Raw genomic sequence first — 16,194 nt, forward strand, 5'->3', positions numbered from 1 at the left:
TTTAACTGTACATAGAATGACTTTTTAACATGTTATAATACAACATTTTTAAAACATATTTACACCTTATGGATTATTATTTATTATCAACTTCAAACACTTTAATTTCTGTAAATAAAAGAATGAAATAAGAGCCACAGGGCTACAAAAGATAAATGAAATAACAAATGAATCCCATCTGCTGGCTCATAGTAACATTTTTCTTTAACAGAAACAGAAATTTGAAGTTTGAACACAAACAGAATTTCTCACTTTGACAAAAATAAAAAAAGTTTTTTATACGTAATACTTGAATTCATCATCTTCACTGTTAAAATCACCTGAGTTTGTATCTTTTGTCTCTCTAATGTTTCGCCACAGGGGCTGATGGGAGGTGTGAGGACCTGTTAGAGACCACGTGGCCCTCGTCTGATCTCACAGCTCGTCCTCGTTTGGCCTCAGCTGCGTCAGAGCTCCACTTCTCCGCAGGTTGAGCAGAGGAAACACCACTGCACAACATGCTTTTCCTCCCAGCTGCTGCTCTGTGCTGTCTGTGTTCAGGTGAGTGTTTCCAGCCAATCAGGAGCCAACAAAGTCCACCTTTAACAGACACTGTCACACTCACCTTCATGTACCTGTCTGTGTCTGCAGCGCTGGTTGCCATGGCAGCAGATCAGCTGATTCAGGATGATTTAACACTGACCAGGAGAGTCGGTGATAACGTCTCCTTCAGCTGTCGAGGCGATGAGCAGTGTGGCACCTTTGTATTCTGGTTCCAGAAGAGAGACTCAGAAACATTCACATGGATTCTGGGTATTGACAGAAGTGATGGTAAAGTTGGATATTCCAATCATCCTCAGAAAGATGATTTCTCAGCTGTGTATGAACAGAAAGTCTGTGAGTTGAGGATCCAGAGAGTTGAACTCAGTCATTCAGCCACTTACTACTGCTACTGTTGGAGGTCCCACAGAGAGAAATGATCCCTGCAGCCCGTACAAAAACCAACAACAGATGTCACACAGTGTTTGTGACAGGAGGAGAGCAGCAAACCACAGCCCAGGTTCACACATTTCACCTCCAGCTCAGCCAGAGTCACAAGCACACTCAACTAAGGAATTTATTTTCTTTACTGGAATCTTAATTTATCTATTTATCTTTATTTATATATATTATTTATATATATATTTAACATTATATTTTAAAATATTTTCATTATATTTTTCAGCAGGTTTAGAGCAGCACAGACAAACAGTGGTGAAATAATTTCAAAAGATAACAAAAACAGAACATTTAAATTAAATGAAAAACACAAATAAATTAGATAAAAACATAAAGAAGTAATCTTTGATTAGCAGTGTCTGATCTAAATTTCTCATAACAATAAATACAAAAACAAGCATTTACATTTTGATAAAGATGAAAATCCTCTGTGTGACTGCTGCAGGAATAAAGTCTGATCGTCCTCATAATACTGATCTGCTCTTAATGTGTAAACTTCCTGTGTTTCTTTCACAATAAAAGCTTCAAAGACACATTTCTTGCACTCCTTTTTTTGAAAGATTTTAGCAGATAATTTCATTTCGAAATATGACACAACTGATTTCTTGGATTTATGATAATTCTCCCTCAGAAGATTTGGGAAATGTTTTTGGATTAATCCAGGTTTTCTCTGTGAGCAGTGGGACGTTTGGCTCAGTCGTTCCATCCAACCAAAACTTTGATCCAGAACAAGACAATTGTTGGCCTGATTTCTGTCACATCCACAGAGGATGTTTATCATCAAAGTATCCTCAGAAACATGTTTGTATGATATCTTACGAATAAGTGCCCCACAAATGATGTTACTTTCTAAATGTAGAGTTACGTTTTTAGCAAAAAGTTGGGGAGGTTAAGTTTAAGTAATAATATTGCAGAAATGGAATATTATATAAATCTATTTTCTTTGATTGATAACAACCTGAAAATCCAAATTAAGTGGGAATATCTTCAGAGTCCGCCATGTTGAACCTCCATGTTTCTACAGTAGCCCAGAACGGACAAACCAAACACTTACTCTAGAGAGGGCCATTTTTGTTTTCCCATCAGCCACCATGGTTAGCAGCCCCTCTGCAACAAGCAGCATCAGAAAAACACAGATTTTTTAAAGGAAAAACTGCTTCATTCAGTGTTTTTACAGCTTTTGATCACTGGGTCCATTTGTTCTGGAGAGGAAGAGACCTCTGCTGGTAATTCGGCTCCCAGTAAAAACCTCCTGAATGTCTGGATCAGAGAAAAGGTGAGCACACATTAACAGGTGAGTTAACATCCCGTCTCTTAAATGCCAAACAGCATTAAAGAAACTCTGATTTGTAACATGAAACTACTCTATTCTGTGTTTTTACCTGTTTTAATATCCTGGTCCACTTGTTTTGGAGAGGAAAAGACTTAAGCTGACCAACAATGTCAGCACTGATTTTGGCTAATTTGACCTAATTTTCTGTGCCTGCATTATCTGCTATTTGGATTTTATCCTCTCATATTGTTAAATTGTGTTGCGTATTCTTAACTTGTACATGTTTAACTATATTGTGTGTCTTTTTTATCATAATGTTGTTTGTCTTAACCATTGTACATACTGTTATTTTAGGATGTTTTTACCATCAGCCAAGGGACTACCAGTGAAAACTAGCTCCCCAGCTAACTTGGGTGCATTTATATGTGTTTCAGTGTGGATCAGTGCACACTGTCCCTTAAAATTTATAAATGACAAAAGTACAATTATAAAAGTGGATTCAGGGTTAAAACTTCCTAAATATCCAATCATGTCCAGCTCAGAAAAAAAGTGTGAATACACACCAGCAGATGCTGGGCTAGTGGTCTGTCTCCAACGAGCCAAACAGTGTTGGAGAAACTCGGCATCCAATAAAAACCTGAATTATGAACACTGAAGGAATTCTAATCAGGAGAAGTTTCAGCTGGTCGCAGTTTGCAATCTGCAATTCCTTTAAAGGTCACTTACAATCTGCATATTTTGTTATTTCATTTGGAGGACTTTTTGGCCCAAACCTCTGGCCCCTGAGTCAAACACAATAAGAGTTTTTACAGGATGAGTGGAGCTGCAGTGGCTTCACCAGTGTTTCTCTTTGTGGCTGAACAGACATGTAAGTCAAGTCAAGTCAAGTCAATTTTATTTATAGAGCACATTATCACAAAACATGGTTTGCCTCAGAGGGCTTTACAGTGTACGACATCCCTCTGCCCTTAGACCCTCACATCACCCAAGGAAAAACTCCCGAAAAAGGACCCTTGTAACGGGGAAAAAAAGGAAGAAACCTCAGGAAGAGCGGTAGAGGGTGATGAGGGATCCCTCTTCCAGGACGGACAAACGTGCAATAGATGTTGTAAATAACAAATGAAATACAATCATGGCAAAAAAGGAAAGAGGGGGAGAGAGGCACGGCAATAATGGAAACCGATGCATGTCATAATACAATAATGGTAGGTGTGAAATTATTAATTACACTCTATGATGATGTTGAGGATGATGATAACAGTCTCATGCATATGGTGATAAGGAGGTGTCCAAAGGCAAGATCACAGCATTGGTGCAACCAGGACCAGACCACGATCAGGGCGAGCGGGGGGCACGGTATCAGTACAGCCACAGCACGAGCACAACCAAAGGCAGGGTCACAGCATCAGCACAGCTATCACCACGGTCAGGCACAGTCAAGGTTACGGCCAGGATCCAGGAAAACAAGGAAACAAGGGAGCAGGAATTTTCCCGAGAGGCAACAGGATTAGCGTCGTGCAATTCAACAGACCCAGGCTCTGTGATCGCGAGCCCCAGGTAGTGAGAGTACCACATGGCTATCACAGATGTTAGGCTAAGCTAAACTACTGAGGCTAAGCTGAGCTTGCAAACGGCAATGCAGTTAACAGACATGCATGATTTCTGATGGCGGCATTGAGAGAAGGAAAGGAGCTCAGTGTATCAGGGGAAGTCCCCCAGCAGGTTAAACCTATGTCAGCCTAACTATGGGCTGGTCCAGGCAACTGAGGCAGCCCTAATTATAAGCTTTATCAAAGAGGAAGGTCTTAAGTCTACCCTTAAAAGCTGAAACGGTGTCTGCCTCCCTGACCGAAACTGGAAGATGGTTCCATAGGAGAGGAGCGTGGTAACTGAAGGCTCTGGTTCCTAACCTACTTTTGGAAACTTTGGGAACCACAAGTAACCCTGCATTTTCTGAGCGCAGTGATCTTGAGGGTTGGTAAGGAACTATGAGCTGTGACAGATAGGACGGAGCCTGACCATTTAGAGCTTTGTAAGTAAGGAGGAGGATTTTAAATTCAATCCTGGATTTCACAGGGAGCCAGTGCAGAGAAGCTAAAACAGGAGAAATATGATCCCTTTTCTTGCTTCCCGTTAAAACACGAGCAGCAGTGTTCTGCACCAGTTGGAGAGACCTAGGAGATTTGTTGGGGCAACCAAATCATAGGGAGTTACAGTAATCCAGCCTAGAGGTGACAAATGCATGTACTAATTTTTCAGCATCTGTTTGGGACAGGATATGTCTAATTTTTGCAATGTTACGCAAGTGAAAGAAAGCCGTCCTTGAAGTTTGTTTTATATGGGAGGCAAAAGATAAATCTTGATCAAATAAAACTCAGAGGTTCCTTACAGTTGTGCTAGAGGCCAAGGTAATGCCATCTAGAGAAATTACACTGTTGGAAAGGGAGCTTCTGAGGTGTTTGGGGCCAAGAACAATAACTTCAGTTTTGTCTGAATACATCATCAGGAAATTATGGCTCATCCAGGCTTTTATGTCCATAAGACATGTTTGAAGTCTAGATAGCTGATCAGTTTAATCTGGTTTCATAGATAGATATAATTGCGTATCGTCAGCATAACAATGGAAATTTATGGTGAGTGAGTGAGTATATAGAGTGTTTTCTAATTATGTTGCCTAGAGGAAGCATATATAAAGTAAAAAGGATTGGTCCAGGCATCGAACCTTGTGGCACTCCAAAGCAGACCTTAGTATGTGCGGAGGGTTAATTATTGATGTGAACAAATTGGGAACGATCTGATAAGTATGACTTAAACCAGGCGAGTGCCATTCTTTTAAGGCCAATTAAGTTTTCCTGTCTGTGCAGTAAGATTTGATGGTCAATGGTGTCAAATGCGGCACTGAGATCTAATAGGATTAAAACAGAGACCAGACCCGTGTCAGAAGTGATGAATAAGTCGTTATTAATTTTTGCAAGTGCTGTCTCTGTACTATGATGAACTCTGAAGCCTGACTGAAAGTCCTCGAATAAACTATTATCTTGGAAAAAGTCACAGAGTTGATGAGCAACCACTCTCTCAATGATTTTAGAAATAAAGGGGAGATTAGATATCGGTCTATAGTTAGCTAAAATCTCAGGATCGAGAGTGGGCTTCTTTAGAAGAGGTTTGATGACAGCTACTTTAAAAGACTGAGGTAGGTAGTGGATTTGTTATTTTTTGGTACTAAATTTACCACAAACTTGAATATTTTTGTGGTGACAAGAATGCTCTTTAGATGTTGTATTTCGCGTCATCATGACCCAGATTTTTTTTATCTTCCATCAGATTAAATCAAGAGGAATAAATGCCTCACTGAATCACTTAAGACAGATAAATCAGTATTTAGAAAAAGATGTTAAAATGAATTAATCCAATCTGCTGGCTCATATGATATATTTATTTTTATTTTTATTTCCTTTATTTCTCCCATCAGCACATTGATCATGTGATCACAGCCTTCCTAAGTACATGATTAATGCACAAATAACTGACGTATGATTGTGTGGGATACGTATGAATTAAGGTACATTACTTTTCATAGGAAAGAAAAGTAATGTACCTTTGCCGGTTATGGTCCCCAGATGATGACCTGTAACATTTTTAGACATCAACAAAGAAATGTCTCATGACCACATGTGACATAATGTTGATATACAAGATATTTGAAGATTTTAAAACAAAGTTTAATTATATCAATATGAAATATACTGTACATACACCCAAAGACTTCATTCTTAAGTGGTTATATTCAAATTTACAACTAACCCATTGAACCAATATTGTTAATTTTATCTTTAATATTTTTGAAGTTCAGTTTACCAAAAATATTTGATGATGTTAAGAATCTGTTCACAATATTTGTCCTAAATATAGTTTTAGTTCTTAAGTGTTTGTTTGTGTGAACTTTTGTTTGGTCTCATGTGTAGGATCACAACTCTTTCTGTTGCAGCACTGAGACCTATAATGTCATGCCTGTACATCATAAATCAGCGTGATGGACAATTTAAAAATGTGAGCTGATGATGGTGCTGGATACAAACTTACCAAAGTCAGAAGGATTCATCCTCTGAGGAACATGAACGTGTGAACCAGCGATCCACAGAGACAATCTGCTAATGTTCCTATAAAGGAAAAAAAGAAGAGACAGTCGTGTTAATATGAACATTAGAGAGCGACATCATGGAGCTGAAATATGATACTGGTTCATTTTTGGGACTCGTTCACCTCAGCCGACACATTCAGCAGCAGACAGGTTTTTGTATTACTCTCTCTCACTGTGAGAAACATCAGGATCTTTGGCTCTGGAACTAAACTTTATGTAACAGGTAAGAATAAACATTTATTTTCCTTCAATTGTTTTATTAAACAAATTGAAAATGTTTTTATTAATGATTCTCTGCTGCTTCAAACTTTACTTTAGTTTTTTTCATCATCAGTAGAGTATTCTTGCAGCTATTGTTACATAAACAGGTTTATAATTCCTAAAAGAAAAATGTTTAAATCTCACCGCACAACTCAAGTTATTCTTTATTTCTCCAGGAGATGAATCTGATTTGGAATTGTAAAAATATACATTGTGTGATCCCCTCAGTAACTCAGCACTATCTAATATTAATACGAAAAAATAATGAATTAAAATGATAAGAAATAAAAAAATAAAATTTCAAATGTGTCAGAAAATGTATGATAAAAAGTATGAAACTGTAATATGTTGTTAATGAAATTAATACAACTTAATCAACATTTTAAATGGTATCACATGAATATTACAATTCATATGGAGGTACAAATGTCTTTAAGACATTGAAACATTTAATCGGATACTTAATATGTTTTTACAATTCACAGAATTAAACTAATTTATATATTTAAACTATAATTAAACTAATTTATATATTTCTGTAATGATGTATAATAATGGTACATGTATATATCTGCATTTTAACTGACTTTTAATAAAACCTAAATATAAAAAGTAGGCTTTATATTAGTTTTAAATGTATTATGGCCTTATTCATGTTTTATGTATCCAAATAATTGTAGTTGTATACAAAAGTTAACATTATCATAATTACATCATTGATGTTGTATCTCAAGAAATTTTATTAAATTACATGATGGTAAATGTAATATGATAAACTTATATTGTTATAAATAAAATTATAATTGTGTTTCAAGCTTTATCTTCTCTTTTGTGGGACAGTAAATTCTGCTATTGTATTATGTTAGACAGGATTATATTATTATATAAAATCCCCAATTGTGATCAGATTTAATCTAATTATAACAAACTGTTTTTATTTAGATTTAACATATCTAAACATCCCACTGGGGATTAAAAAAATGAAGGTATTTATAGTTTTCTGAGGAAATTTTGTTAAGCTATATGCTACATAACTAATAATTTGCATGTATTGTAATAACATGTAACATGTAATTGAAGTAACTGTTTTTATGCAATTGAAAATATGTAATTTATTAATAATTCGTATATTACCGTTATCTAGAAAAACTAGTTTCCACTGTATGATCATAAAATGTTTCATTTTAGAATAGAATAGAATAAAATTTTGTGTGACAGTAAATTCTCTTATGATATATTATATTTTATTATATTATTACTACTACTAATACTGCTGCTACTACTACTATTAATAAAAATAATAATAATTATAAACATTTGACTTTATTGTGATAAAGAATTACTGAATACATAATATTTTTGTCCCTCTATAACTCATGCTGACAGTATATTCTCAGTGTGTTTAGTATGACGGTGAATCCAGTACATGTAGTGAACTTTGTGCTGTACTGATGAGTACTTTAGTTTCCAGGATCAGACTGAATGCAGTGCAGAGCTGTAAGCTGCTGCTGACTGTGTGAATGTGTGTCTGTGCTGCTTGTTGCTGCTGTCAAACTTCAGATGAGCAGGTAGTGCAGCCCGTGGTGAGCGTGTACCCAGCAGCACCCACAGTCCACCTGGAGGGGCGGAGCTCCCTGCTGTGTCTGGCCTCAGCCATGTTTCCTCCTGAGGTCAAGTTCTCCTGGAAAAGAGGGAGGGAGAGTGGTACTCTGGTGGATCTGAGCCCTGATGACGGAGAGCAGCTGGAGCTCAGAGAGTCGGGACGCACCGCCTCCATCTTGCTGATCCATCAGCCAGAGAACAGCACATATAAATATCACTGCTACGTGCAGCACGAGGGGGGCGCAGTGAAGGCCCAAACAGAACAAGGTAATGAAGATTTGGTGACTGTGTTCAGCAGTGATTCAGCTTCATGTGGAGACGCTGTCAGAGAGAGCAGAGGACTGACATTTCTCACTAGGCGGGTTTCCATTACAGATGTGCACAAAACATTAAGCAATATTTTAGAAATGTCTATAAACACAATTAAAAAAGACGACTGCCTTTCCATTGAGTGATGTGACTTCTCCTCTCGCGATTAACGTTCCAAGAAACATGGCGATGGATGTTCAAAGCATCAGCAGGTTTATTTCTATTGCAGCCACCACACCAGCTGTCATCTAGAAATACACTGGCCGTCATTATTTCCAATCGAAGGTGATGTAGGTGTGTTATGTGAGCAATGATGGAAAGACATATCCTTTCACGAGGGATTTCTGAGAGGTGATTGTCCAACATTACACAGAGGAATTGTGAATTCAAACTTTACAGCTGATCTGCTCAACTTTTGAAGAGTTATAAGATGTAATAACACCTCTTGTAGTGCTGGCTGCATCATGTGACCTATAAACGCCAATAATTGTTTCCACCACAGTTTTGCAACATATGGTTTCTTTAATCTCCTGAAATATCAGCTCATGAGAGCATAAAAACTCTTGAGATAAATGTTTTTATTAAATCAGTGTGTTTCCATTTGAATTTTTTTTTATATTTGCAGTTTCAATTAGTGCATTTGAGGGTTAATGCAAACCCAAACATTTCACTCCTTTTCTGTTTCAGAGGTTCCAGCTCCAGCAGCCTCCTGTCCTGCAGAGAGAGAGCCAGCAGACCTGCCAGCTCTGCAGCAAGCTGACTGTAAGATCAACTGCTGCTTCTCCTTCAATGCCCAATGTTTCCCTTTAAACTGCAGCCTTTGTTTCTTATCTCATCATTAATCACTTTGTTCAGTATTCACAAATATCAGTTATGACGTGTTGTGGTTGGTTGATAAATATATCTCTTTTATGTACAAGCAATTAAGTGCAAATTCTTTGCAGTGATATTTTCATTCATTTGTTTATTTCCACTTTTAGTTGTGACTTTTATAATTATAAAAAAAATAAGCTGAATCATTGGCTGTCTGGTAGATGTGTTATTGTTTATAGTATTTTTGCTTTTCTTTGTAAAACAATATGCATAGTGTGACAGCTTTGTAAAATTCCTTCTATAACATCCTTTATAAACGGAAAAAATAAAGTGTTTGTGTAAACATCCTTGTTTTTATGGAACTTTTTTTGGCCTCAAAGCAAATAATCAGAAACAGAATCAGCTTCATTAGCCGCGTATGTTGACGACTGCAAGTCATTTGACTGGTTTTGAGTCCCTGCAAATATACTTAAACACAGCACCAAGTACAAATACACAGGAAGATTAGAACAGAAGCACACAGCTTAACAAGGATAACAAAACTAAAGAAAAATAAGCAAATATATACACAGCTGTTATATACAAGTCAGTAGGTGTGGGTGTTCCACCAGGTTTGGTCCTGAGCCCCTTTTATATTTGTGTCAGTGTCGATATAAAACTCTACGCAGATGACACTATTGTTTACACACATCGACAAACAGCAGAGCGAGTTGCTTTAAAGAAACAGCTGTTATGACATGATCAGATTTTTCTGAATAAAATGTCTCTTATCAATTACAGCCTGATCAGGACTAAATGGATTGGTTCAGGTGCTGATTATATAAATTATGATTTTTATTTGTGGCACACATTTCAAGACAGAATCACAAAATGCTTCACAAAGAAATATAAAATGTATACATTGTCAAAAAAATACAATTAATTTATTCATTGTAAATGATATAAACACATAAAACACTTTTTGTTTTGATGTTAAGATTTTAAGCACAATTTCTTTCCCTCAAGTAATATGTTGTGATTTTACAATACAGACATACAAAGTCTGGATACAGCATCATTATTCTGTAATCTCTATGAATAATAATAAAATAACCAGGACACTGTTTTCCATCAATAGACCCCTGACCAGAAGCTGAACCCCCTAAAAAACTTAAAAAACTTTAAAATTCACCAGTTTCATAGAGCATGCTGCCATTTTTTTAACTTCTCAGCTCTGAGTTGAGGCTCTGAGATGTTTCTCTTACAGATTAAAAGCACAGATCAAAGCTGAGACAGTGATGCTGAGTGCACGGTTGTAACTGTCACTGTGTTATTACTGTGAGAAAGGCTGCAGAGCAGAAACCCACACAGCCCGTCTACTGCCGGAGAGGAAGTGTTGACTCGATGTCAACATTTTTTTTTGAGTTCTAATAACCACAGAGAGCAGATTCATATCTGCTGCTCTTCACATTTATCAGATCCTCTTCCTCTCTGTGGCTGTTTGTCATTTCTCTTGTTGGAAGCTTTTTTTTCACTGAGCCCTCCACCCACACAGTTGAACTGAGCCCCCAAAGAGCAGCAATGACCATCCAACTGGAGGCAACACTCATGGGAGCTGCACTTCACAGTTTACACTTGGTGCTGATGAGTAACAACAAGTCCTCATACAAACATGACAAACAGCTTTCTTATTAGTGCCCTCCAAAACATACATATGAGTGTTTTCTGATTGGAGGATTGGTCTGGAGGATCTGGAGGTTTTTTGATCAAATAAATTAGTTCATGAAGTCAGCAGCTCCAGGAGTTAACTTGGGGGGCAAATTAGGAGCTTTAACTGCTTTTTTGAGCAAAATTCATTGACTCCAAAATATTCTGAAATGAGAAAAGTTGATGGCAGAATGTTATTGTTTTCTTATTTTACTCATTTTATTTTCCATTTCTATATATACTTCATTCTGCATTGGTTTTGGTTTAGTGTATTTTTGCACGTGTTCTCTCTCTGTTGTGTGTTCTCTGTCCTGCAGGCCTGTGTGTGGCAGGAGGTGTGGCGTGCTCCTCCTGCAGCAGCAGATAAGACACACCTGTGTCCACTCAGCTCATCAGCCTGCCTTTATAAAGCTTGACGTCACTCCACTGCTTTGCTGCTTAATTCTGTACAGTCTGATAGTGTTTCTGTGACTTCAGTGTTTTGTTTTTGAATGGCTTCAGGGTTTAAGCTGCCAGTTTTGCAGTGTTTGTTGTTTGCTCGTGAATTTTATTTTTTACTTACTAGTGTTTTTACGTTTCTGTGTGCTCAGGTACTCCTGTGTTCCTCGCTGTTGCGCCTCAGTGTCCTCAGTGCCTGAGTTTGTCCATGTGCTGCGTCTATGCTGGAGATGATTCTGTGAGTCAGTCAGCTCCCTGCCTCCACTGCCTGCTCCTTTGCTTTTCTGGAGTACAATAAACTCTTTTTTACATACCTACCCACGTCAGTCTGCACTTTAGGGTCCAAAAAACCCCATAAAGCCTGTAAAGTAAGTGCAGACAAAACAGAGAGTATTTTAAAGGCAAAAATACATCTTCATAAAAAAAAATCCACATCAAATATGTTTAATGAAATGATTTATATTTTATGTAGAAAAGAAAAGTCAAAATAATCTCAAGTGAAATGTTTTGTTACATTTATTAAAACTTTGCATTTAATCAGAATAAAACAAACTGGCAGACATACAAAAATAAAATACTGCTGCTAATACTAATAAAATTAAGAATGAGAAAACCAAATTTCGTTTATTACATTTATTTATGTGACAAAAAGTCAAGTAAATGTTGAAACAAATACACCAAAGCACAAAGCATTTAGAGAAAAAAAACAAAACAACTAAAACCAAAAAGTAAAGCTGATTACATGAAGAAAATATTGAAATATTCAATATTATGTTTAAAATAAGCACCACATGAATAAAAAAAGTTCTCCCGTTCTCTAGTATCACCGTTCTCCAGATAATGAGATCATTAAGATATCATACACAGTGTATTAGAAGATGTTTGTTAGTAAATTACATTCTGTGATTTTGTTGATATAAAATAAAAAAAGCTAAAATAACAAACACTGAGGGAGTAAGTTAGCCTACATTACAAAATAAATAAATCAGTTACAGTCACTGAGAAAAATATGTAATTATAATACAGTTACTTATCAAAATGTTGGTGGTACTTCTTTTTAAATTTTTTTTTAAACCATTTATTTGTTAATTTATTTACTTTTTGCCATGCAGGAATTTCTTGGCATTAACTCCGTCTTTTCCAGGAGAACTTGACCTCAGGAGGAAACATGGCTGAGGCCAGACACAGCAGAGAGCTCCGCCCCTCCAGGTGGACTGTGGGTGCTGCTGGGTACACGCTCACCACGGGCTGCACTACCTGCTCATCTGAAGTTTGACAGCAGCAACAAGCAGCACAGACACACATTCACACAGTCAGCAGCAGCTTACAGCTCTGCACTGCATTCAGTCTGATCCTGGAAACTAAAGTACTCATCAGTACAGCACAAAGTTCACTACATGTACTGGATTCACCGTCATACTAAACACACTGAGAATATACTGTCAGCATGAGTTATAGAGGGACAAAAATATTCAGTATGTGTTCAGCAATTCATTATATCAATGTGCAACATCCAATAATAATAGTAATAATAATGTAAAAAGTAAACATGTTTAGGCAGCAAAATAATATGGTCATACTTTCACTATAATTATTGCTACTAATATAATACAATACAATGATGACATTTATCTTCGTGCAATGAAAACTGGTTTTCCTAAATAATGGTGATTTACATATTATAAATAAATTACACATTTACCATCACATAAAATAGATTGGTAAAATTATTTATAAATACATGAATTTACTTTGTTTTTTATACATTTCATAACAATTTTAACTTTTATACCCAGATAGAACCTTACTTATTGCCTTGGGGAAATTTAATGATAATATAATATAATATAATATAATATAATATAATATAATATAATATAATATAATATAATATAATATAACATAATATAACATAACATAACATAACATAACATAACATAACATAACATAACATAACATAACATAACATAACATAACATAACATAATGTGTTGTTAATCTACAGATTGAATATTAAATTAAATATTCATGAAATACAATTGTACCTTTAATTATCTAACATGTTTTATTTAATATCAATTAACTCTAATTTCTAAAGAAACAAATAAAGACATTAAGAACTTCATAACCACAATTTAAACTTTTGTACACAACTACAATGATATTTCTCAATACATCAAACATAAATAAACACTGTTTAATCTATATAATATAATTTTTATAATATATATATGATATCATTTTGTATTTTTTTTATATCTAATAATATATTACAATACATTTGAGATTGTGCAAATCATTATAAAGCCTCCCATTTATATGTATTTAAAGTCAGTTAACAGCTAGGCTTTGTATGTGTCATTATTATATATTATCATAGAAATGTATAAATTAGTATGCAAAATTCTTCTCATGGTAACATCATATTTATTATCTCTTTCAGTGTTTGAAAGTCTAAAAGATATATGCATCATCATACAGCATACTAAATGAATGACTTACATTTTTAAATTTCTTTAAACATATTTAAAATATGCTTTTTATTAAACATTTCTTTGACATATATATCTTTTTTTACACAGATTTTAACATCCTTTTTTCTTGTTGTTTTGTGTAGGAATCTCTTTATGTAACAATAACTGCACGGCTGCAACAATTCTCTACTAATTATGAAAAAATTAAGATGTAAAGCTTGAAGCAGCAGAGACTCATTAAAAAAAACAAAACATTTTTAATTTGTTCAATAAAACAAACTGAAGGAAAATAAATATTTTTTCTTACCTGTTACATAAAGTTTAGTTCCAGAGCCAAAGATCACGTTTCTCACAGTGAGAGAGAGTAATACAAACACCTGTCTGCTGCTGAATGTGTCGGCTGAGGTGAACGAGTCCCAAAAATGAACCAGTATCATATTTCAGCTCCATGATGTCGCTCTCTAATGTTCATATTAACACGACTGTCTCTTCTTTTTTTTCTTTATAGAAACATTAGCAGATTTTCTCTGTGGATTGTTGGTTCACACGTTCATGTTCCTCAGAGGATGAATCCTTCTGACTTTGGTAAGTTTTTATCCAGAACCATCATCAGGTAGCACTTTTAAATTATCCATTACTTTGATTTACGGCTTCTGTGCATCCAATGACTGATCTTGTTTTTTTCATATTCCTATCCCAGTGTCTGAATATTCTTAATAATTATAATGTTGCTGTTTGAAAGAGCTTACAGGCATTATTATGCTCTTATATAATCATGATGGCACTGGCATAAAATCTCACATTTCAGAATGATAATAATATTGTTATATTGTTTATTTCTGGAACAATATATTGTCCAACCAAAGAAGTTATTGTGACAGGCCTGATTGTAACACTAAAAGTAAGAATATACTGCTTGAAAAGATGAATAAAATAATAAAATAAGAACAATGCTGTTTTTTGTTTGTTTGTTTGTTTCCATGTCTTTTACTTGAATGACCTTTAGACTCAGTTTTTCTGACATCATGTAGCCTATGTAAATAACATTTAATACCTTAAAACGGTTTTATATTATATTTGTTTTAAAACAAGTCAGCTGGAAACATTAACAAGCTTGAGACGGTTATCAATAACTCATAAAGCTGAGGTTAGCTCTCCAGTTTTCAAAATGTGCCAACGATGCGCACAAAAGCAGCTTCTCATATCTGGCTGAAATCATCCAAACAATGTTTTGTTTTATTTCTGTTGTCTCAAACTCTGTCTTTCACCTAAAATCACCTCCCTTGTTGTAATTTGGCACCATGCTCCCTCTCTGTTTTCTTCACCCTTTTGTCCGTCTCCATTTCACTTCACCTTTTCTTTCTTTCACCCATTGATCCTGTCGTCTCTTTCTCTCTCCTGCCTAACCTCTTTATCTCCCCTTCTTTCTGCACTTTCCTCTTCCTCTCATCTCTTTCCTCTTCCTCTCCTCACCTCCTCTGCCCTTTTCTCACTCTCGTCCTTCTCCTTCCATTAGCAGCAGTAGCAGGAGGAGGCACGACAGCGAGGAGGGCGACAGCCACCGGAGGCACAAACACAAGAAGAGCAAGAGGAGCAAGGAGGGCAAAGAGGCCAGCGAGGACATCAGCGCAGACCAAGAGAACCAGGAGGCCATGGAGTAGTGATGGCCACCTCCTGTGTGTCTGTCTCCGCTCCTGTCTGTCCCTCCGTGTCTCCCAGCAACATGAGAAAGAAGGAGAGGGAGAAGATGAACGCAGACCAGCAAAACCAGGAAGTGATGGATGCGTCCTGTCACTCCCCTCTCCATCTATCTGAGTTCTCCTCCACGCTGCTGTCACTCATCCTCACCGTCACAGAGAGTGCAGGAGCAGAGGAGGTGGTAAAGGAGGGATGGTACTTGATCTGTTTCTCCATCAGTAGCTGACATGAGACGGGGCATCAGTCTGTCTTCACCTCCCTCTGCTCCTCGACGCTCCTCTCAGAGCTCTGCTGTAACATCATGCTCACACATCTCTCTGTATAGTCAGGATGATCAACATGTTTAGCTCTTTTTTTCTCTCATTTCTTTCTTTGTTCTTGTCCTGTATGAAGACATCTATAGACAGCTGTCGGTTTAAGTTCAATTAAAAAACACTTTTGATAAGACGTTGTTTGGGGAGTATTTTATTTTATTTTCAGAGAATTAATAGCAGAGTATTTTTGCATGATAACAGTGAGTCA

The 16,194-nt window shown here is 36.2% G+C and overlaps 2 protein-coding genes across 4 annotated transcripts; both read left to right on the top strand.

Moving 5' to 3' along the window:
- The first annotated feature begins 349 nt into the window (after positions 1-349).
- Positions 350-9,722, top strand: LOC148189891 (immunoglobulin kappa light chain-like). The gene is made up of 5 exons (XM_088075113.1): positions 350-540; positions 631-956; positions 6,480-6,615; positions 8,214-8,522; positions 9,252-9,722. The coding sequence occupies exons 1-5, from the start codon at positions 498-500 to the stop codon at positions 9,404-9,406; spliced, it is 969 nt and encodes a 322-aa protein (XP_087931239.1). The 5' UTR covers positions 350-497; the 3' UTR covers positions 9,407-9,722.
- A 1,803-nt stretch (positions 9,723-11,525) lies between these two features.
- LOC148189892 (uncharacterized) lies at positions 11,526-16,119 on the top strand. 3 transcript variants are annotated; one of them, XM_088075482.1, is made up of 4 exons: positions 11,526-11,739; positions 12,646-12,731; positions 14,483-14,559; positions 15,491-16,119. In XM_088075482.1, exons 1-4 carry the CDS (start codon positions 11,710-11,712, stop codon positions 15,787-15,789), a joined length of 492 nt encoding a protein of 163 aa, XP_087931608.1. In that variant the 5' UTR covers positions 11,526-11,709; the 3' UTR covers positions 15,790-16,119. The 3 variants fall into 3 exon arrangements, 2 of the variants coding, with proteins under 2 accessions (XP_087931608.1, XP_087931609.1); XM_088075483.1 differs by having other exon boundaries at positions 15,494-16,119; XR_015776194.1 differs by lacking the exons at positions 11,526-11,739; positions 12,646-12,731 and adding an exon at positions 14,294-14,379.
- Positions 16,120-16,194: the final 75 nt, after the last annotated feature.

Source organism: Plectropomus leopardus, chromosome 3, assembly GCF_026936395.1.
Source record: "Plectropomus leopardus strain MGB_pleo_1.0 chromosome 3, ASM2693639v1, whole genome shotgun sequence".
Taxonomy (NCBI): Eukaryota; Metazoa; Chordata; class Actinopteri; order Perciformes; family Serranidae; genus Plectropomus; species Plectropomus leopardus.